The sequence below is a fragment of the Rhizophagus irregularis genome, chromosome 19 (assembly GCF_026210795.1).
Source record: "Rhizophagus irregularis chromosome 19, complete sequence".
NCBI lineage: Eukaryota > Fungi > Glomeromycota > Glomeromycetes > Glomerales > Glomeraceae > Rhizophagus > Rhizophagus irregularis.
The window spans coordinates 1,460,939-1,484,873 of record NC_089447.1 but is presented as its reverse complement, the minus strand read 5'-3'; the positions used below and the strand labels follow the sequence as shown (position 1 = coordinate 1,484,873).

The 23,935-nt window shown below is 36.8% G+C and overlaps 2 protein-coding genes across 2 annotated transcripts; one reads left to right on the top strand and one right to left on the bottom strand.

The window, feature by feature from the left end:
• The first annotated feature begins 169 nt into the window (after nt 1–169).
• OCT59_010861 (uncharacterized protein) lies at nt 170–1,912 on the top strand. The gene is made up of 8 exons (XM_066136152.1): nt 170–248; nt 312–350; nt 411–599; nt 664–757; nt 850–981; nt 1,057–1,227; nt 1,302–1,525; nt 1,720–1,912. Exons 1-8 carry the CDS (start codon nt 246–248, stop codon nt 1,792–1,794), a joined length of 927 nt encoding a protein of 308 aa, XP_066000809.1. The 5' UTR covers nt 170–245; the 3' UTR covers nt 1,795–1,912.
• OCT59_010860 (uncharacterized protein) lies at nt 1,908–4,703 on the bottom strand. Its single transcript, XM_025311123.2, has 6 exons — nt 4,392–4,703; nt 4,022–4,314; nt 3,603–3,817; nt 2,378–3,525; nt 2,263–2,294; nt 1,908–2,177 (listed from the first exon to the last, which is right to left on the bottom strand). Exons 1-6 carry the CDS (start codon nt 4,578–4,580, stop codon nt 2,120–2,122), a joined length of 1,935 nt encoding a protein of 644 aa, XP_025174772.2. The 5' UTR covers nt 4,581–4,703; the 3' UTR covers nt 1,908–2,119.
• Between the last annotated feature and the right edge of the window lie 19,232 nt (nt 4,704–23,935).

Here is a 23,935-nt window from a genome sequence, read left to right as displayed (position 1 = left end):
GTAAAAAAAGTTAAATTTTACAAGATAAAGGGTGAATATAATTAAGTGTTCGGTGATGCGACACAGTCACAATTGATTGTGACACCAACGATGTTAATGTTAAAGTAACATGTGATATCCATTCAAGTAAATTGCAAAAGACTAGTGACTAGTGGAACTTGTAACTACGCGTTCGCGTGAGAATTGAACCTGTTTTTATATTAGCTAAAACTCTATCTTATTAAACATATCATTTCTCTCAAATCATGGTACGTATCTTTTGTTATAAAATTTTTATTTTAATATTTAGGCTAAGTGTTTGCCTTTTATAGAGTTCAAGAAGCAGCAGACGCAATCGGAGTGTAATAGCTGTAAGTTTATTATTCTTATATTAATATTTAGATTGATATAAATAAGTTAATTTTTAACAGGATGACGAAACAGAAGCGGGTCCTAGTAGACCAACAAGACGCACAGCTTTAAGGAAGGAAGGAACTGGCAACATTCGTAAACGACGACGACAAGACGAAGAAGAATCTGAAGCGTCGTCTAATGAAGAAGGTTCTGTTGATCAACATTCGACTCTTACTGAAAAAGCGGCTCAAAAATTGACTGCAGAAGTAAAGGAATTTTAATTATGTATATATGTGTGTGTATGTTAGTTATATACCTTTTTTTTAACAGGAGCTAGAGCGCAAAATCAAGGACGTAGTACGACTTGCCCTATTCACGGAATTTCGAAAACAACCAATAAAGAGAGAAGAAATTGTGAAAAAAGGTAATCACATCGGATTATATCGGATTATTTAATCAACCATAATATATTTGAACCAAAAGAAAAAAATAATAATAAATCTTTTTTATCATTAGTATTACGCGAACATTCAAGAGCTTATTATGAAATCGTATTTGATAAAGCTCAAGAACGCCTTGAAGATATTTTCGGAATGAGATTGGCGGAATTGCCTAAAAAATCATTTGGCACGGGAGGGGCACGTAAACGTAAGTTATTATGGTAAATTTAAATTTTTTAAATTTGATATGTTAATTAATTCCCGTTTGTAAATGAAATTCTAGCTGTTAATAATAAGGAAAAAACTTTAAAAACGTATGTCTTGAAAAATGTTCTTCCGCAAGAGTATAAAGAAACTGACATAATAAACTGGGGAAAAAATGAACAAGATATTATGGGATTACTCACAGTCATTCTCAGCTTGATTCATGTGAACGGAAGAGTTTTATCAAACGGTTAACAATTATGTTTTATATATTTCACACGTTTTATAATTTTTATTAATTAATAATATTATTTATGGTTTCAGATCAACTTACTCATTACTTTCGTCGGTTGTATCTTGATGGCAATGATAAATTTGATTTAGAAAAAGTATTATCAACATTTGTCAAACAAGGCTATTTGGATAGACAAAAAACAAGTGGGACTGATCAGTCGCAGAATTCAGAACAAGACCCTCTTGAATATCGTTGGGGACCTCGTGCAAAAATCGAAATGCCAGAGAATAATCTTATTAAATTTATTCGAGCAGTAAGTAATTATTTAATTATTTTACATTAAATAGGCTGTACCAACCTTCATGAAAATTCATGAAGAGGTTGAGTTCACCACCATCAAAACTTAAACGGGTTTGGTTTTATAAAATCTAACCCTGATACCAAACTCAAAATTTGAATGTATCTATTAGTAATTATGTATTTTTTTTTTTCTTAATTAAACTATAGTTATTTGGTCATGATGTCCCTCCTGATTTCGATAAACAAATTGAAAGATCATCTGGAATAGAGCTGGCTTCATGATTAATTAATTAATTCTAACAAATATTATCTTGATTGTCTCCTTGTTATCAAGAAATCTTATGATTGTATAAATTTGATTTGCTATATAAAGTGATTATCCCCAAATTCGATTCCAGAATTCTGCATACTTTATTTTATTTATTTTATTAATTTTTATTTGTTTATTTATTATTTTCGCCGCTGACCATTTGCGCGTAAAATTGAAATTTTGAACTAAGCGCTCTGCAGGGAAAGTTTTTTTTTCATTCAACCCTTCATTTTTTTTTAAAGCAATGCGCTATATGGTTTAAATATTAAAACTCGCTGATATACCAAAATATCATCTTTAGGGGATATAAACTCGAGAATATCCTTCTACTGTTCTGCGGCAGCAAGGACAAGACCTATTAGAATTACAATGAATAATGTTAAATTATCACGAAGAATTTATGTATGAAGTGAAGTAATTCTGCGATTTAATAAACGTACTTAAACTTGCGCTGAGCCATCATTTCGCGACACTAAATTTTTATAAAATTGTTATTAAAATAAAAAAATTAAATTAAAAAAATGAAAGAAAAATTTTATTATTCTTTAGACATACTTCATTACAAAGCGCGAAACATCCACACGGTTTTAAGAGACATTGACGAGCTTCCCCGTGGCAGACGACACAGACACGATCTGTAATTGGTTGTGTATTAAACCCACGTGGTATACGTCTCTCATGAATCAATGCCATTAACGCAGCTGATTCATCTAATGAGGTTGAAGACATTGATGTCTGTGTAATCTTTCGATATTGCGTTCTTGTTAGAATAGTAGAATGCATCAAATGTGCGAGCAATGATTGCATAATTGAGTTTGCTGTTGAACTGGATGTAGAAGGCTGTTGATCATCATGTTCTCTAAGATCATTTCCTAATAACATTAATTCATCTCCAGGTATTACGGAATCTTCCTCATTATCTTCATTATCCTCATCATCTTCACTATTTACATTTTCTTCATGGCCTAAGTCTGAATCAGGTTCATCATTTTCGACATTCGATAAGTTACTATAAACAAAATCATCATCATCTTCGTCGTCCTTGTCTTCTAAATCCTCATAAAGAAATTTGTGATATATCTCTTCATCCCAATCTATTTCTTCTGGCTCTCCAATATCAGTAGTAGCAGATTGTTGATTATTATTATTTTGTAAAGGTTGACGTCCGCCGGAAAATGACCAAATCCAGCTAACGAATCTCATAATTATATCTACAAAGACCTGAACAATTTGTAAAACAAAATTTGACCAGACAATAACACGGCGTGGACCCCCATTAGATTCCGTAGAAGTCAAATCGTTAATGTCTTGTTGCTCATTGTCATATCCACATGTTGGTCTACGTTTATTAGAGGTTTCAACTGAAGTCCTTGACTTTCTCTTTTTTGAACGTTCAAATATTGTTCCTAAAGGTACAGCTATTGGCGGAAGTTCATTTCGAAACCCGTCAACACGATTTGTTTCGATCACTATAGTACCAATTCTGTATAAAGCCATTGTATAATCTTCATGAAGAGATGGCATCGATCTGGCATCCAAAAAAAAAGTTCGCCGCACATTGCCACCAGTTACAACATATGCAATAATATGAAGAATAACACATATCAAAATAATGGCAATCAAAGCTAATTCAGGAAATCTAGCAAAACTTTGCAGAATTGGATATGTTTCTGATCTATAAAATAGTGCATACGCATAATGAACTACAATAACCCGAAAATTTGTTAGAGAAAATGGTGTTGATAATATGCTAAGAAAATAGTAAAATGATATATCTTACTAATCCCGGCTACTCCAACAAAAGTCGTAGGGACGAGTCGATATTGAATACCACGTGGATGAAGGTAAAGCACTTCAAGGAAGAAGATGTCCAGCACTTCTAGAAAAGCTATGAGAAGTAGATCAGTGTTTGACGTGTTCGGAGTGACATTACAAAAGTAATGAAATAACAAAGCGTATTCGTAAAGTGTTGTGCTTTGTTCCCTTCCAGGCAAACTAAGTGAAATTGATCAAAATGTATAAGTATTATAATTGAAATAATATCAATATATCAAAACTATTTTAAATAACAATATTCTAGTATGCATATATTTTTCTCTTACGACTTTTTTTTTTTTGAACAAAAGTCTGAAAAGACATTTAAAAATTACTCTTTAAACCAGTTCAGCTTTAAAAAATAACAATTAAATTTCATCATACCTTCTATTTTCAAGACTTGAATGAAACGCCTTCATCACATAAACGGCTGATAGCGCCTTTAAAGTCAACCATAATGCTTGATGATCGGTATAATCAATGCCGTAATTAAAAGGCCATTGTGAAAAATATGGTTGTAAAGAAGGAATGCTTATAGTAAGTCGCGACAAAAGCACGCATGCTGCCCATGCCATTAAATAAAAACAAGGCAGACGAATCAAAAATCGAGTTTTTTTCGATAATGGGTGTGGGTTGCGAGGTGATACAATTGCATTTATCCTATTATTCAAAACATTCTAAAATTTTAAACATTTATTATTAGCGAAATAAAAGATATAAAAAATAGGTAAGAATAGTATGAACAGACTCTTACGACGAAAATTGCTAGATACAAATGATTTGAGTATAAAAAGTTCCATAAGGTAGGCTGGCGCGGTTCCAACGGTCGACCATCGATGTCTACTTCCTCTCCAGGAAACCACCGCATAATATTGTCCACGGCTTTTGACACGACCTCTATCATAAAGTCAAAAAAACTTATGTCCTCAAAGTCCACACTCATTTGCTTACAGTGTATTGGCTTTTGTTGCGAATCTTCGAATGAATCGTTTTGAAAGGAAGTTCGAAAATAAACAAACAACACTCGAGTTGTGCAGTAGTTAAATACAATGCGATCCGCAGTTGACAATCAAGTTGTCAGCCCCAAATTAGCCCTCCTTTGATGGGATCACGCATTTTACGCGTCCAATCATTAGCCACATCAAATTTTGTACCCATTGCATCTCCATTGTTAATTAAATTTCAATAGGTTTCTTAATTATAAAAATCAAATCAAATTCATAAAATAAAATTATTTCTTCTTGTTAAAAAAATAATTTCAACGATATGTAATCGACCAATCATTTGCAATTATTATATGCGGGTATCGATCTTTCGAATAATTGATATTTTTGCTAGTTAAAATTATTCCTGTTGTATTTAGATTGGATTTCAATTCTTTTAATTCTCTTATTATTTGAATATATGAATGAGAGACAGATTATAGTAAAACTCCACCATATAACCACCAACTAGCTAACTACCGGACAATAGTGTAGTAAAAGTGCAACGCGTGACAGTACGATATGGATGTGGTGTAACATTTACTTTCGTGAATATGAAATTTTTTATGGTAAAATCAAGAAAATCAAGGAAGATATAGTATTAATAATTACCAAGTGCTACTAACCAATTTTGATATATATGTTTTTTTATGCAAAAGTGTAGCACGAAAGTAATCCTAAAATTTTTAAAAATATTCGATAATAAAAAAATTAGAATTTATTTTTATCAGAATTTTAATTATTATTAATTTGTATTGTAAAAATTCATACATACTTTTATATAACAAAAAATCTCAATTCTCAAGCTCTTTGCATCAATTCCAGTGTTTTTGAAAAAAATTGTATTATATTATCAATTTATATATTTTAATAATGGAAGTTTTTTACTGGGGTGATCATCACCGTTGGTCGGAATTATCAATTTTTACCGGCACTATATTTTTTTAATGCTGGTCGATCGTCATAATTTCAGTCACCGGTGATCATCATTCCCGGTGATAGTTAAAAAAATTAAATCCAATATTATATTAAAAAATATTTTATTATATTACCATATAGTTCCAATAATAAGCATCCTTTTTTGCATATAAGTACATTATAATATAAACCAAAATTATCATAATTCTGGATTTCTGGTAAAGGTGGTAAAGAATATTTATTTTTCAGAAAATGCTTATATTTAAAACTCTATAATATTAATTTATTTATATATATGTAAATATCAATCAAATACTAATAATTTATAAAAAATTTATATTAAAGATAAACTTAAATATTATAAATAATAGACCATTTAGCTTTTTTTACACTTATTCTGATAAATATGAAGCCTTTCTGAAGTTGGATTTTAAGAAAATTTCCAGAAAGTCAGCTGATTAAGATATGTTATTATATTATTACAATAAACCAGTAATATATCTGTTACTCAAAAAGTTATACTGATAAATATAGAAATTTTAGATAAATCTAAATACCAATCAATAGTTGTATTACAATTAGATGTAAAAGCCACACTCTTTACTTCTAAAGGAAAAAATAAATAAGTTAATTATGCAGAAATTGTCAAATAAAATATAAGTAGTGATAGCAATAAATCTAACTTGCTATTATCTTTTAATAATAAAAATAACCACAAAAATACATGTTATCTATGTTGCAGAAAAAACTAGCAAAAAAGTTTTATATATATCTGAAAAAAATATTTTTTCAGTAATAACTACAACTAGCAAACATATTCATAAAATTATAGTATATAATATCAGGTCCTAAATAATACTAATATAGCTTATATTTGAGTTTATTTAGAGTTTATATTAAAATTTTTAAAAATTGCATATTATAGGAATATTCTCAAAATTTTGTTATTTTACATATTCTTTATTTTTAATACAACCAGTAATTCAATTTTAATAAAATTTATATCATTAGATTCATCTTAATGAGAAGATTTTAATGATAGTAAAATTACATTTCTAACTTTAATATTGACAAAGTTTAAAAATATAGTATGTAATTGATAATTACTACTTTGTATTATAATAGTAAGTTATTGTAAGTATTGCAATTTATTATTACTTTTAAATTCAAAGTATTGTAATATTACAATACTTATGATTTTTCAAAAATTTCCTTTTTTGTGATATACTATAATGTATATTTGTATAATTGGCAATAATTACAATATTATATAATAATTACAATACAGTCAAAGCTCGTTATAGTACTAAACCCTTGGTTCCAATCATTTTTATTTACTATAACGAATATTTATAATAGCGAAAAATCTCTTTATAGTAAACTTAATATAAAAATAAAAAAAATTTCTTATAACGAATATTTTTGAAATTTATTAATGCATATACGCATGCAATTATACATTTTAAGTATTTAATCTAAAACTAGTATTTGGAATCAAATATATTCAAATATACTCGAGTATTCATTTAAATTTATAAAGTGTATTCAAATAATATTCGAATAAGTTAAATTTCCTTTTATAGTAATGATTTACATAATTTTTTAGCCTGAATTATGATTTTAACTCAGTTAAATTTAAGGATTTAATACCCAATTAGAATTTTAACTACAGTTAACTCCCTCTATAGTCACTCCCGTTATAGTCACATTCTACTATATAGTCACACCAGTTGAACGTTCAAAACACTTTATTATTAAAATCTATCCTATATACACAATCTATCTATAGTCACTATCACACCTATCCTCAAAAATCTTATATTAAAAAGAACCGTTTATAATCACAGTTATATAAAGAATATATTAAATAACTTGGCATCTAATAATCGTACAAAGATGTATCATAGCTTGTTAGAATCGTCTCACCGAGACGAATCGAATGGCGGTAGTTTTATCCTTTTCCTTTGCAAGTGTTTACGGCCAGTACCACCCATTGCCTCTTATGCACTAATCTCGGGTCGCGTCCTATCATCTTCAATGCAACCATTAAACCGAAAGACTTAATTCCTCGTAACAGCACCACTAGCGAAACATCCCCCATCGGGCCATTTAGGCGATCTGAAGCTAGTACACGCCGCCTACTCATTCTATACCCATTGCATGATACGATACTCCAATTTATTTAACGACCTTGAGAAGCATCTACTTTCATGGAGGACTTTCGACAGGTAACATCAACCATACGTACCGCCCTTCCATACCATTTTAAATCACTAAGTCTCGCTCAAGCTACCACTACAGCCCACGATTACCTAGCACCGATAGTACAGTTGTTTACCCCAAGTGGTATACTTTTGTAGTGACCACTCGGACAGGGAAGTAGCAGGCATCTGTCCAGGATTACCCCGCTATGTAGTATCGAACCACCAGGATCACCGCCAAGGGCCTAGAGTAGGGAATCAGCCCCATAGCCATGACTACCTGTTCGTGCCATGAACACCTTGGTTGGTTCTAAGACCTAACAGAAGGTCTAACTACCACTAAGACATTGCACCCTCAGCTTTACCATCTAGGACGACCATCTAGCCATTACTGACCCCAAGCGGTATCGTAAATAGCTGACCATCCGACAGAAGTCCCCCAGCAGTATAGTAGTAACCCTCAAGGACAGGACTGCGCACATGCCAATGGCCTCATAGGGAACGTTAGAAGGACACCATGACCCTTAGTTGAAATGTGCGGCCTAACCGTACACACAATTCTTACCTCGATGCAGTCCTTAACTACACTAATCCCCGTACCTTCACGCTATTGGTTGTAGCGTCTGCAGTAAAATTCTTTTTATTTCCGTGGTCATAGGAATCGAACCTGCGACCTCACCATACTCAGGCTTAATGAGGGTCTCAGTGACTAACCACCGAGATAGGGTGACCAACCCTAGTTTTATCCTTTTCCTGTGCAAACAGTCTTATGACTTTATCTTTTATTTTATACTTTGAATTTCGAAAAGTAATCGAACAATATTACAAAAATAAGAAAATAAACTAATAAAAAATAAAAAGAGTAGCTTCACGACTCATACAAGTAAAGAAATCTAAACTAAAATAAAATTAAAGCAAAGAAAAACTGAACTATTACAGAATCGCATACCCCAACTTTACCCGAAGGCCAGTGTGAGTCGGCTTCTCCGACATCCAAAAATCCGATCGCGTTACAGAAAGAGATCCTAAGAGGTTGAACTGTTAAGCGGCGCAGAAAATCCAAGTGCGAGATCCAAGATCCACCCCGAATTATAGAAGAGGATATCCAAGAAATCCAGGAATCCTGAGAAACTGACGCCAAAGAAGAGTTGTGTTGTTGTGGAGAAGTAGTATTAGGGAAAGAATTTGTAGATAGACCACGTAATTTGGAAGCAGCCGAGATACCCTGCGACTCCTCCCAAGCATGGAAAAGAACATTCCGACACAGCCAAATTTCACCATATAACTTGACTTGGAAGTCATTAAGAAGGGGAAAAATAATCTTGTATATAACAGAGAGAGGAAAGTATTGATTCAAAAATGCCGTTAAATGCGCAGGCAACAATCCTCGAGTAAGCCAAAGACAGGATGAAGAAGGAGCTTCATAGTTCCAACAATCCAAAGCAAAGAATTCGGTATGAAAGGAAATATCCAAAGATTTTAAGGATAGGAAAGAAGCTAAACAAGAATCTCTAAATTTAATGACTTCAGACCGGTGAGTTAAACAGGGATTTAAATCCGGTAAAATATAAGGACAAGTCCAAAGATGATTCAAATCTTCAGGAGCAGAATTACACTGCGGACGAGCCAGTCAGGGAGAATATAAGTAAGGTTTACGTTGTTGAAGAGTAGTTAAGGTAGGCAACATATCCAAAAGAAGTTTAATGCGGAAGATCCAAAATTCAGGACGACCATTCCTATGTGAAGCAAAACCTTTAATTTGTGAAAGGCAAAAATATATACCAGCCCAATCAAAGAGTGAAGGAGAACCAAGAGCAGTAAAACGCGCTAGTGAACAGAAAGATAAAAGAGCACGAGCATCTGCGATAGAGCGGAGAAAATGTCGAATATTCACGTCAATAGGCAGGGAGTTAAAGGTCAACAAGCATGGAGCATAACAAAATGTTGAAAGTAGAGTAGTGGGTTGTAAAGACGAATGAGCGTCTTTTGCCAAAGAATCCGCTTGTATATTGTAAATATCATCGCCATGAGCAGGGACTTTAATCAATTCGACATTAAGATTACGGTCCATGATAAGTTGTCGAATAGAAAGCCAAAGAAGATGATTAGGTTCTCGGAGCAACTTCGGTGAGAAAGGAGCATCAACAAACCGTGTCCATAGTGAAATTAACTGACTACAATCAGTATGAATAGAGATTGACGAATCACGGAAAAGGGCATTCAATCCTAACAGAACAGCAAAAATTTCAGAACGCAAAGCGGAAGGAAAGTAAGAAGGGAGATGCATGGAAGAAGATTCCAGAACAAGTCCAACATCATCAAGAGCGATCCAAGCAGAAGTCATGGAAGAAGGCGAAGAATCAGTGGCAGGATGGAACGAACCATCTGTGTACAAAGATTGCACCGAAAGTGGTAAAATAGTGTCTTCAATTCTATCGATACTATCCTTAAAGAGAGGAGAAAGAGCGGGAGACGCGTTCGAAAAATGAACGAGAGCCAAGGAGGTTGCATAACTCCATGAAGTAGATAGAGTAATGGGAAGATAAGCCGCAAAAACTTTGGCATTTCTGGTAGGATAGCCCACAGTATCCGATAGGGTTACATTAAAAAAGCATTTTTCGCTATTACAGCGTTGTCTGATGGCAGATTTCATGGATAAGGCGGGAATGTTAAGAGCACAACCGGGACAAGGGTCATAGGATCGTTCATCAGCCGAGGTAGATACAGGAAGCCAATGAGACATAATAGCCGAGTTTTGTTTCTTATAAGTGATACGCACGACCAAACAGATAAAGTTTGAGTAGCGAGTCAAAAGTAATAGCCCATTGAGGATAAAAGGAATAATCTTTAACAGTATGATCTAATAAACAAGGAGAAGCTAAAGTAAAAGAAGAATTAATAAAATATGAAGATAAAAGTAAAGTAGAAGAAGAAGAAGAGAGAAAATTATTATTGATAAAAATAAACCAATTAGGGATCCGTCCTTTACGACCAACGATGCCAAGATAACGAAGGTCAGGCCAATTCATAAGATAACGTCCACAAGGAGAAACCAGCTGAGCAAGCACAAATATATTCAAGTTTTTCTAAAGTTTCCAACTCGATTGAAAAATGGAATGAGGTAGAATAGATCGGAGTGGCAGAGCAGGTTGTAGATCATGCCTCGGAGGTCGGAAGGAAAGAGACCACGTGATGTTCAAACGCGAAGAAAACAATAACGAATTAAACAAAGTGTGCGTTCGCAAAGAAACGATCTGTGACCATGGTTCTAAGTTAATAGTAGTCGGGCAACTTTCAGCACCCAGATATCCTTGAAGATAGGAGATAGCATAAAGGGCAAAATCTTTGAAATCAGGATGAGTAAAAATTTTTTGCCAAGATGCAATATGGGAAGAAAGAAAGCGATAGAAAGCATTTTGAATCGAAAATGGAAGTTTGAGAAATAACAGGGGCAACGGAGTAGTCGTAGCAAGACCAGCTTTTCTTCGAAGTACTGAAAACAGAGGCTTGACAATTGATTGAATAGTACTTTCAGAGAAGAGGGTAGTTTGAAGACGAAATTCCAATCGCGGAAGAAGGACAGCATTGTAGAGATAGGCCACATGTTGTGCTAATAATTTCTTCGGTCCCAGGAGAGCTGCCATATCTTTAACCATGGAGCGCGCTTGTTTGAGAACAAAATCAGAAGAGGCGGATAAAGAAAACCAAACGCCTAAAAAGCGAAAGGAAGCATGCAAAGATAAAGAGGAAAGGGAAAGAGACAAATCAGAGACTAAAAAGGAAGGTGTAAGATCAAAAATAATCTTTGAAGAAGGGGAAGAAGATGAAAGAAGAACATATTTAGCTGAATTAGCTTGAACATTATTTAAAGTATAAAATTCAGCAGTAATAGAAAGACGGTCTTCTATTCCAGATTTTGAAGAAGCAATAAGTGTAGAATCATCCATAAACGTTAAATGTGAAATTGGTAAAGAATGTTGTTCAAATTCAAGTGGAGAATAATTTAAAAGAGCTGAAGATTTTAAAATAAAAGGATCTCGTGCTTCTTGATTCAAAACAGTGAGTAAGGGATCCAAATAAATAACCCAAAGAAGAGGGGAAATAATTTCTCCTTGATCGATACCAACACGTACTCTATAAGCAGCTGTATCGCCATGACATGTAATTATCTTATTATTTCGTCGTGTAAAAAGATTTAAAATAAATCGCACTAAAAGTGTAGGGATATGTAACCTATCTAAAGCTAATTTAAGCATACTTAAATCCATAGAATCAAAAGCTTTAGAGATATCTTGAGAAACGATCCATAGTTCCTGATCATCAGTAGAGTCATGTTTATGTTGATGAATAATCGCATCCAGCATTTTGATAGGGACATCAGTAGAACCACCAGGTAAACCAGCAAAATTACCACCTTGGAGAACTTTATTATCAGCAAGAATGTTGGAGAGACAATTCGTGACGACCTTAACTACACATTTTCGGACTGTTTCCAGAAGAGTAATAGGTCGAGTGTTCTTAAGTTGAGCATCAAATTCGTGAGGTTTAGGAATAGGATAAACCAGCTTCACGCCAGTCAGCAGGAATATCACCGCGAGAAAGGCAGGTATTGGCCAATAAAAGAGAGAAATCCAAGGCTTCACCGGATAGATGTTTAATCATCTCATAAGAAATTTTTGAAGGGCCGGAAGCTTTGTTATTTGGCATGGAGGAAATCACAGTAGTCCATTCTTGTAGCGAAATAGGCGCCAAAACAGGATCGTATAGTGAAGCAGACACATTAGCAAGAGGAGTGTAAGCTTGTTGCCATCGGGCAGGAAATGAAATGATGGAAGAGTAACGGGTCAACGGAGGAGAAACAATTGATTGAAAATGAGAAATAGCAGCTTGTTTAATATCTGAAGGATCCGTTAAAAGAGTAGGAGTTGAATCCAAAACGACCAGAACACGGTCAAGAACAATTGAACGTTTTTCTACTGATAAGGCAGAATCTATAAAGGTGCCGAGCGAGTTCGACAAGTGTTCGTCACGTAGTGCAGTATAATATTCCACTGAGTCCGTAAGGTGTTGGGCGAATTTAGTAGATAAAAAAGCAGAAACTAAATTCTTCTGTGATCGTAAAAACGATTTAAATACAGATGTAGGGGTTGTAGAATAGGTAGGAACTGAATAATCAGGGAGTAAGGATGCAAGATTTTCAAGATGGGAGGGCAAAGCGGCAGTCATTTGCGCAATCTGAGAAGGCCGATTAGAACGACGAGTAGTAAGGCGATATAAAAATCGATCTAAAAACTTGTTAATAGCAATAAGTTTAGTTAATTCAGGGGAGAGTACGAATGTCGGTGTGTGTTGGAGACTTTTTGAAAGGGTAAAGTTTCAATAGCAGCACTAATTATGGCAGCTTTCAATGCATGCCACATACGATCAAGAGAAAGAGAGGAGAAATCAAAATTAGGGCGATATTGTCTATCTAAATAAACCCCAAGAGAATCATCTACTTCAGTGGTAAAATTATTCCATTGTTCAACTGAAGTGGAAGCGTAAGAGAAAATAGTACGCAATTCTTTTTTTTGTTTAAGACGAGATTTAGCCAAAATAGCTAGGCAAGAACTGAAGTCAAAAACAGTTGAAAGAACTTTGTGATCTGTAAAAGGACGATCAAGGAGATCCGGGCAAGAAACCGCTTGCGAAAAAAGACCAGGGGCAGGAAAACCAGGCGAAGACCAAATATAATCCAGTCGAGAAGATCCATTATCATGAAAGAAAGTGGGATCAGGACCATTTGTAGAGGAGAAGCTTGATGATCGGTAAAAAACCGAGAGGAAAGCAAGCGAAGAAGCTTAAAATGATTAGGTGAATAATTAGAATGAGCGATTACATCAGCATTGAAGTCGCCAAGAATAACTACAAAATAGTTATTAGCTCGGGCATAATCGAGCCAAGAAAGAAGTTTGGCAATAAGATCATTGCAAATAGATTGATGAACAGAACCAGAAGGGGGATAGTATATAGAAATAATAGAAATTTTAATTTGATGAAAGAACAAGTCAATTTAAGAAGTCGACCGTTCCAAGGATCAATTGTTTGAACATGTTTATGAAGGGGATTACGTAACAAAATACCAACACCATCATGAGGGCGAGAAGAAGAGGATGAACAGGCCCAATAGGATTTAAAGTGATGTTGGGAGTGTTCATTTTTAAAAATAAATTTAGCATTTGAAGGGGAAAGACGCGTATCATTAATAGATAAAGCACCAAAAGAGGAGTGGAGAAAAAAATTAAGCAAATGTTGTTGTCGAACTGGGGAACATAAACCATTAACATTTAATTGACCAAATTTAATAAGGGGAGAGGGGTGAGGGGAAAAATTATGTTTATTGTTGTCCATCATTATTACACCTGATAAATCAGTAATAAAGAAGGGGGAAAAAGAGAACAATTATTGATTAGCTTGGCCTTGTTGCCGAGCTAAGATGAGGTTGTTTTGTTGGATTCCTTCTTTAATCGAGCCAGCCAAAGAGGCAACAGTATCGGAAAGAGAGGAGAGACGCTGTTCCATATCAATAGGGGAGGAAGGAGCGACGTTGGAAGGTGGAATGGGAGCAAAATGAGGAATCGGGGAAAAACCACTTGTTGATTGCAAAGGGGGAGAATTAACATCAACGAGGATATTATTATCAGTTCGATTCATTTGTATCATCCCATCCCTGCATGTAGCATGGGATGCAGGAAGGTGTTTAGCGACAAAAGGGCCATTGGCAATAGGAGCACGAGCAGCCATAGCAGATTCCAAATTAGTGATGCGGCTGTTCATGGTAGCAAATTGTGTGGTAAGAAGGGCTAATTCTTCAACTACTTTTTCAAGAGCAGCACCAATAGATTTCCAATCAGTAAGCACAGTAGGAGGAGCAGGATATGTAACATCCATGCCATCAGCATAGTGATCAAGTTCATTTGCATCAGGAATACGACGACGTTGATTATTATTGTTGTTGTTAAGATTGTCGCGATTCCATGGTCGATGTTGAGAACGAGAACGAGATTGTTGTCGGTTATTAGGTCTGGATTTAGAACGATGGCGAGAAGCATTGGTACGGCTTCGTCCATCATTATTGTTATCAGGGCGGGCAAAACGGTTATGTCGTTTAGCAGGATGAGAAGGAGGTAGATGCTTATTATATAAAGCACGTAATTTATCATTAGACTGCCAAGGGCGAGAAGGGCGATTAGGTCTAGATGAAGAACCACATCGATCAGGGTTACAATTAGGGCGACCACATCGATGACAAAGAGAAGTGACTTCATCCGAGAATGCCAGGTAAGGCCAACTTTCTTGAGAGCGCGAAATAGATTTAGCATTTTCCATAGCCGTTTCGAGGCAAAATGGCAATAGGCGTAAGGTTTGGGATTGTAAGAATTCATAGAGAAGAGAACATTGATAGATTTAGCAGAAATTTCATCGGCAATTTCAGCAAGATCGACCGCTATAGTACCACGCGGGAGACCGGCAAGTAAAGCAACATAAGCGCGTCTTTCAGCGCGTTATTCAGGTGAGAAAGTAGCGGGGCAGATACGCAAACAATGTCCTCCACAAAGGACGCCCCAGGTAGAGTCGGAGGTTCTGTAAAGCACCAGTAGATTCAAAGGTAATGTATGCAGTACGATAAAGTTTAGATAAACGGGTATGGCAACGAGTAATATTGCCGTAACGAGAAAAGGTACCACGCAAGAGAGCGTCAGTTAGAAAAAGGGGGATATCGGTAACCACCAGGGTACGCGCGTGTTCATCAGCCTTAATAGCCTGGGGGTCATATGCATGGAAATGCAAGCCAAACAAAGATTCCATAGCGGAAGCTGCGGCTGCGCGCATCATCCTTTTTTCGAAAGTGGACGATGATCCTCTTCAAATCGTTGGATCCACTACACGTGGCACGACTACCATAAGAGGAGTACAAGGAAAGTTGTCGATCAACCGCGTCGCACGCATCGCGGTTCGAAGCGAAGTGATTCCAAAAGCCATCGACGTCATTAGGAGCGGCCGAGGCGTAGAAAAGTGTAGGTTGAGATTGTACTGCAGCTTGGGACGCGTCCGGAGAGGCAGCACGTTCAGGGAAAAAGACTGCGGGAGTAATTTCAGGGCTTTTGCCTTTATCGTTGTTGTTAGCAGGGGCGTGTTGCGAAGCATCGAGAGAGGAGGTATCAGGTTGAGAAGGTATCTCAGCGGAAGTTGTCTCCTTCGGGGGCCAGGGGAGGCGTGAGAGGTTTATCAACCATGTGACGAGTCTTCGAGCTCTGAGTACGTTTATTAGTAGAGGTGGTCGAAGGTGGAGTGTTCGAAGGGCCAGATATAGAGGAACGTTGACCAGAAACGTTGCCTGCTGGAGAGCTAGAGGCAGGACGTTTAGAAGTAGTATCGTTGTTAGACTTGTTGTTTTTCTTTTTCTTGTCTGTAGTCATTTTGTAAAGTGTCGTAGTTATCTAAAATAAAGAAAATATAAAGAAAAAGTAATAAAAAACTTCAAAAAAATTTTTTATTTTTTTCGTAAATATTGTCAAGTGAGCAGAACGGGAGAGAGTTTTAGTTTTAGTTTTTCTAGTTTTATCCTTTTCCTTTTGCAAGTGTTTACGGCCAGACCACCCATTGCCTCTTATGAGACTAATCTCGGGTACGTGTGTCCTATCATCTTCAATGGGCAAGCCATTAAACCGAGTAACTTAATTCCTCAGGTAACAGCATATAGAAGACATGCCCCCATCGGGAACCATTTAAGAGCTGATGCCGAAGCTGATGTAACCGCCTACTCATCCTATACCCATTGCGTGATACTGATACTCAATTTATTTAACGACCTTAAGAGAGCATCTACTTTCATGGAGGACTTTCGACAGGTAACATCAACCATCTAAGTACCTTCCATACCACCATTTTAGGTACTAAGCCTCACTCAAAGCGCCACTACAGCCCGCGATTACCTAGCACCGATAGTACAGTTGTTTACCCCAAGTGGTATACTTTTGTAGTGACCACTCGGACAGAAGTAGCAGGCATCTGTCCAGGATCACCCCTTATGGTGGGTATCAACCACCAGGGATCACCAAGGCCGAGTGACGGAGAGTAGGAACGAACCCCATCTTCTATGTTACCTGTTCCCCGTGCACGAACACCTTGATGGTCTAAGACCTAACAGAAGGTCTAACTACCACTAAGACATTGCACCCTCAGCTTTACCATCTAGGACAACCATCTAGCCATTACTGACCCCAAGCGGTATCGTAGAGTGACCGGCGGGACAGGAAGTCCCCCCAGCTATGTAGCCAGCCCGCAGGCAGGGCTGCGCACATGCCAATGGCCTTATAGGGAACGTTAGAAGGACACCATGACCCTTAGTTGAAATGTGCGGCCTAACCGTACACACTAATTCACCATGATGCAGTCCAACTACACTAATCCCTGTACCTTCACGCTATTGGTTGTAGCGTCGCAGTAAAATTCTTTTTATTTCCGTGGTCATAGGAATCGAACCTGCGACCTCACCATACTCAGGCTTAATGAGGGTCTCAGTGACTAACCACCGAGATAGGGTGACCAACCCTGTAGTTTTATCCTTTTCCGATCACTGGCTGACGAGTTATTCAACAAAATGTTAAACATCGGCATTATAATATTTCTTGATTTACATTTACTGCGCCATTTAACATTTTGCTAGATTTCTCGGTACCTAGTGATTGTAAAAAGACAATTTATAGCTCGTTGGAATCGCCTCATCAAGACGAATCGAATGGTGGTAAGCTCATCTCTCTGTGATCAATATTGACGGAGTTATTACTTAAAAACCATTTAATATTTTTTAATTTCGGAAATTGATCTAGTGATTGGATTTCGATGTATCTTATACCATTAGATTCTTCTCATCAAGACGAATCGAATGGTAGTAAGATCGTCTTTCTAGGATCAATATTGGCAGAGTTATTACACAAAAACCATTAATATTTTTTTAATTTCGGAAATTAATCTAGTGATTGGATTTCGACGTATTTTATACCATTAGAACCGTCTCATCAAGACGAATCGAATGGCAGTAAGATCATCTCTCTACGATTAATATTGACAAAGTTACGATACAATAAAGTTTTAAGTATAATTCTGGCTAAAATTATGTTAATTTTTGGCCGGAATTATGATATACAAATATAAGAAATTTTTTATATAGTCACATCTCTTTATAATCACCAAATATGAGGATCATCGCAACTCTTTCCTGAAATTTTGAAAATACTAATAAAATTTATTTTTTGAAATTTTCGTTCGAAAATTTCTAAGTGCTCGTTCACAATACTAATTTTTCCACAGTTGCTTTCCTCTCTTTCTGAGCTTTAAACTACGACTACACCTCCAGCTCCTTCTGTCATTAACCCGGATATTCCACCGCCACCGCGTCCTATTACTTCTACTCCCTCTGGAGACCGACCTTGTCTCCCACGACTACCGCCGGCGCGCCTAACAAACGTTCACGCGTTGTCTCCGATGACGCCTACGAATGCTGATATAACTTCACCTTCTGCTTCGCTCCCAACCTTATTTCTACCGCTCCCTCAGGTCTTCCTATCAACAAAATCCAAGTGCTTACATCTCCTCAAAATACTACCACTCCTGTTGAAACTGTTGACGCTTCTATCCATGCTCCCTCTAACACCAGTGGTAAAGGCAAAGCTGTCGCCTTTGATGTTCCTGAACGGCGACCATCTCCCGATGGTAATGCTGCCGCTATTAAATCTGCTCCTTCTCGTTATTATGCTGCGGCATATTTACGCGACGCGCCTGACGCGTTCACAACTAAATTCACCACCAATCGCTCCATGTGTGACGAAGTGGATTGCTCACTCTCCCGCTATTCCTCTTATGGCGCCCGTGCACGCTGCGATGGATCAGGCGATAATAAAAAAAATCCTTGTCTTCTTTAATGATCAACACGATTATACCGATTGTGTCAGTTCACCACGTGTTGATCTTCTCAATTTAGCCTTTATTCATTATTCCCCTGCAGATGCCAAACTCAATGACGAAGCGGTTTTTGCCTTTGCTATACGATATCCCACTTTTCCTTACCGAACTCAAAGTCCGTCAGGCCTTTTCCCGATATGGCACTGTAATCAAGTGCAAACTTACTCCTCGTAAGCATTACTACAATGGACATATCCAGTTTTCCTCCGCGGACGCAATTACCCAATTTCATGATATTTGGGCGATCATTTGCCTTGGTAATTCTTTACGCGTCTGCCCGGCGTCTTATTCGAAATCCCAACGCGATAGCCGCAGAGAACATGTTGCTATCCTTGCCGGCATCCCCAAAAATATTAAAGAAGCTGATCTGATAGAAATTGCTACGCAAGTTAACGCTAAGGCTCTTAACGTTCCTTTGTCTATCAGCTCATACAAGCCTAAACCCTATGTGTATTTGAATTTCTCCTCGTTCGAATCTCTTGAAGCTGCCAAAGAAATGACTGTCGCTTTCCGCGGCAAAGGATTAACATGGCATCCTCCCAATGAAGCACAAACTTTATGCCATGTTTGTGGGCGTCCTGGATGTTCTCCCTCTGTATGCAATCCTCGTCCCGCACGGAAAGTGGACGATCGCCTCAACAAGCTTTATTCTCGTTTCAATGCTGGACCTAAACGTGGTCGTCAGGATTCGCGCCAATCACGCGACAATTCCAATTCCCGTTCAAGATCGCGTTCCAACTCTAGATCCCGCAATAATAATTCCTCTTCATTCCGTTCCGACAACAACAACAATATTAATAACACTTCGTCCCAACACTTCACGAAGTAATAACAGAACCAACAATAATAATAATAATTCCAAGGACAATGATAATTCTTCTGGTTCTGCCCAACCTCCACACAGACCTCATCCTATCAGTTCTATACACCCTACTTCTTCATCTGACAATCCCTGCTCCTACGCTTCCTCAACATGTTGTTGATGAATTAAAGGCGCAAATCAAAGAGATCGCTACCACCCTCCACACTCTAGGAGGAAACAGTCTCTTGGATGAATGACACTATTACGGCTCATGAATATAGACTATCTGAGCTGGAATCAATGATGAATTATGACGCCCCTGGCGACTCTGAATTGCATTCGCCTCAGGATGATCATGAAAATTATACTCATTCTTATAATAATGGATGGGATGACGCTCCAACCCGAGTCATGAATTCTGGATTCAATCTTCCTCCCAATACCTCTTCTTCTCTTATGGACGTTTCCCCTGATGCTTCCTTCTCAACTCTGGATCCTAACTCTGTTCTATCGAAGACACGTCCCTTTACCTATCTCCCGACCTACTAATGTCGCCCCCGGTGCCGACACTTCTCGTTTGCAATCGGAAATTTTTAATGTCACCAATACACAAAAGAATCTTTCTGCCCAACTTGGTTCGATTATGGAAAAATTGGACTCCTTCTCTCCCTCAAAACCCTCCCCTTCCAATGATTGAACACCAATCTGTATCGGGTGTATTACAGGGATTTCACCCCCTAATAGTGCGATACTTAATAATAATAGTTCTAATAAATTTTCTTCTCCTTCTTTTTCTTCTCCTCTTATTAATTTTGGACAAATCAATGTTAATGGTTTGTGTTCCCCCGTCCGACAATTGCATTTGTTAAATTATTTTTTGCATTCTTCCTTTGGCGTTTTATCTTTAAACGATACTCGCCTTACTTTTCTTCTGTGCTAAATTTATTTATCAAAATGAACATTCCTTATATAATTTTAAGTCCTATTGGGCTCCTTCCCCTTCTAATTCCCGACCACATGATGGCGTTGGTCTCTTACTTCGTCATCCTTTACATAAACATGTTCAGAAGATTGATCCCTGGAAAGGTCGTCTTTTAAAATTAGATCTTTTCTTTCATCGACAAAAATTTCTATTATCTCTATTTATATTCCTCCTTATCATTCTATTCATTATAAAGAACGAGATGCTATTTTTACACAACTTAATTTATGGCTTGATAAAGCCCGTTCTAATAACTATCACGTAGTCATCCTTGGTGATTTTAATGCAGATGAAATTTCACATTCACATCTTCCTCAACATCATTTAAAAATTTTACGATCACTTTCTTCTCGATATTTCACGGATCATCAATCCCATATTTCATCAACTTCAGGTCCTAGTCCTACCTTTTATCACCAGAATGGTTCTTCAAGACTTGATTATATCTGGTCATCCCCTGGATTCCCTGCTCCTGGTCTTTTTTCTCAAGTTGAAACTTGTCCTAAGCTCGAATGATAATCAATTTACTGATCACCGCGCACTTATAACGGCCTTTGATTTTAGCTCATGTTTCGCTATTTTTATCTAAAGCTCGATTAAAGCAGAAAAGCGAACAACGCACCATCTTTCTTTACAAAAATTTGAAAGATGACACTTGGGATAAATTTTCCAATGAAGTTAACTCACGTCTTGAGTTATATTTGACCACACACCACCCTTCAGTATCTTCACTTTCAGCTCTTTCATTGGACAAACTTTGGCACGCTCTTAAACGTTCTATTCTTGGTGGTGCCATTGATTCTTTACCATTCCAACATGTATCCAACACTCATCACCATAAATATCCTCCCGAGCTTACCATGCTTATTGCTATCAACAAATTCTTGGATAGATTATTGTTTAAATTGACCACATCTGAGCTAGGTCGTCTGCTCAAATTTTACAAATGATTAATTCTTTACCAACCCAATTAATCCTCCTTAAGTCTCTTTTAACAGATTATACTATACCTTCTTATAGTACAACACCGCTTCCAACTTTTGTCAAATTTTTACGTTCACAAAAAGCTTTGGTCTCAGCTTATCTTTCCACACAATTTCATCAGCATCGTGTAGATTCCATTGAATATTATACTGCTCTTAGAGATGAACATTTCTCTACATCCCCGGGCTCTTTTATTTCTTCAGCCCTATCAGTGTAACATCGTTCTATTGTCCTTCGATGAGTTTTGGTTGTCATTGACTCCAAACCCACATTACTTACTGATCCTTCAGATATCAAACAAGCTGCTATTAAACACTTCCAATCGGTTGTCACTCCTCCTTTGGTCCAGTATTCTTCTACGGATTCATTTCCTCCACGATGGCAACGAGCTTATACTCCTCTTCCAGATATTGATTCGTCCTTATATAACTTGGTTATGTCTCCTATTCTGGCCGATGAATGGAAAAACACTCTTAATTCTATGCCTAATAATAAAGCCTCTGGTCCTTCCAAGATCTCTTATGAGATGCTCAAACATTTAACTGGAGAAACTTTCAATTTGTCCCTTGTATTAGCCAATGCTTGTCTCATTCATGGAGATATTCCTGCCGATTGGCGTGAAGCGCTTGTTTATCCCATTCCAAAGCCTCATGAATTTGACGCCCAATTGAAGAATACGCGACCTATCACTCTATTGGAAACAGTACGAAAATGTGTGGTTAAGGTCGTTACAACTCGACTATCAAAAATCCTGGCTGACAATCAAGTGCTCCAAGGTGGTAATTTTGCTGGATTACCAGGCGGCTCCACCGACATTCCTATTAAGATGCTTGATGCTATTATTCATCAACGACGCTTTAATAAAAGCGATGACCAAGAACTATGGGTTGTTTCTCGTGGACATTTCTAAGGCCTTTGACTCAATTGATTTGAACATGCTTAGACTGGCTTTAATCCGTCTGCATATTCCGTCTTTATTGATCAAATTTATCATTAACCTTTTTTACAAGGCGTAATAATAAAATTATTACACATTATGGTAATACTTCTGGATATATAGTTAGAACTTGGTATTGACCAAGGTGAAATCATCTCTCCACTATTATGGGTTATATACTTGGATCCATTACTTACCACACTTAATCGAGAAGCTTGTGATCCCTTTATTTTGAAATCTTCTGCATTATTAGATTATTCTCCAATTGAATATGAACAACATAATCTTCCTGTTTCACATATTACATTTATGGATGACTCTACTTTGATTGCTTCATCTAAACAAGGAATTGAGGATCGCCTTTCCATTACTGCTGAATTTTACACCTTAAATAATACTCAAGCAAATTCAGCAAAATATATCCTTCTTTCTTCTGAACAATTTTCTCAAACTATTGTATTTGATCTATTTCCATCTTCTTTAAATACGATTCATACCCTTACTTTAAAAGCGTTAGCCTTATCTACATCTTTTCGGTTTTTAGGTGTTTGGTTTAATCTTTCGGCTTCTTCTCGTTTTGTTCATAGCCAAACTGTTTCCATGGTCAAAGACATGGCCGCTCTACTCAGTCCTAAAAAGCTTTTAGCACAACATATAGCTTATCTTTATAATGTTGTCCTACTTCCGAGGCTTGAATTTCGCCTACAAACCACATTATTTGCAGAATCCACCATTAATCGCATGGTTTCTCCAATGCTTTCTCTTATTCGTCAGAAGGCTGGTTTGGCCTCAGTCACCCCTCTTTCCACACTCTTCACACTGTTGCCTTTTTCTATTCAACAAGCGTTTGGTCGATTTCTATCATCTCATGTGGCTTCAGCGGCAGAAAATTTTTTCTCACCCTTCATATAAGCTCTTTGCTAATTATATGATTACTTATCTCCAAGTTTTTTGACTTTTTTGCCGATGTCTGCCCCTCTACTATCGACCCTAACCATGGCCCCCCCACACCTTTTCTTTGCGAACACATTCTTTATTTAATTCTTTATTGTTCTCTTCTCGTTTAAATATCACGTGGTCTTTACTGTTCCGACCTCCGAGGAAAGATTTACGTCCGGCGATTCCACTCCGGTCTATTTTACCAAAAGATCTATTTACTTCCATGAAAAATGTTCGGATAAATTTCTGCACTCAATTTCTTGCTCAATTGATTACACCGTGTGGCTCTCGACTTCTCTCATGGAAAGATTTACGCTTTCTTAAACGAGTATCAAACAAAGGATCTGTGCCTGCTTGGTTTAATTATTTGTTTAATCTTATTGTTATTCCTAATTCACCTTCCTTTTTTATTTTACAACAATTTAGAATTCCTAGTTCTCATACCGTAGTTTCTATTTCTTTTATAGATATTAGTCGAAATTATTGGTTTAACCCTCAATGGGCTATTTCTTTTAATCGCAATACTAACTCTTTCCTCGTTGGCCGTG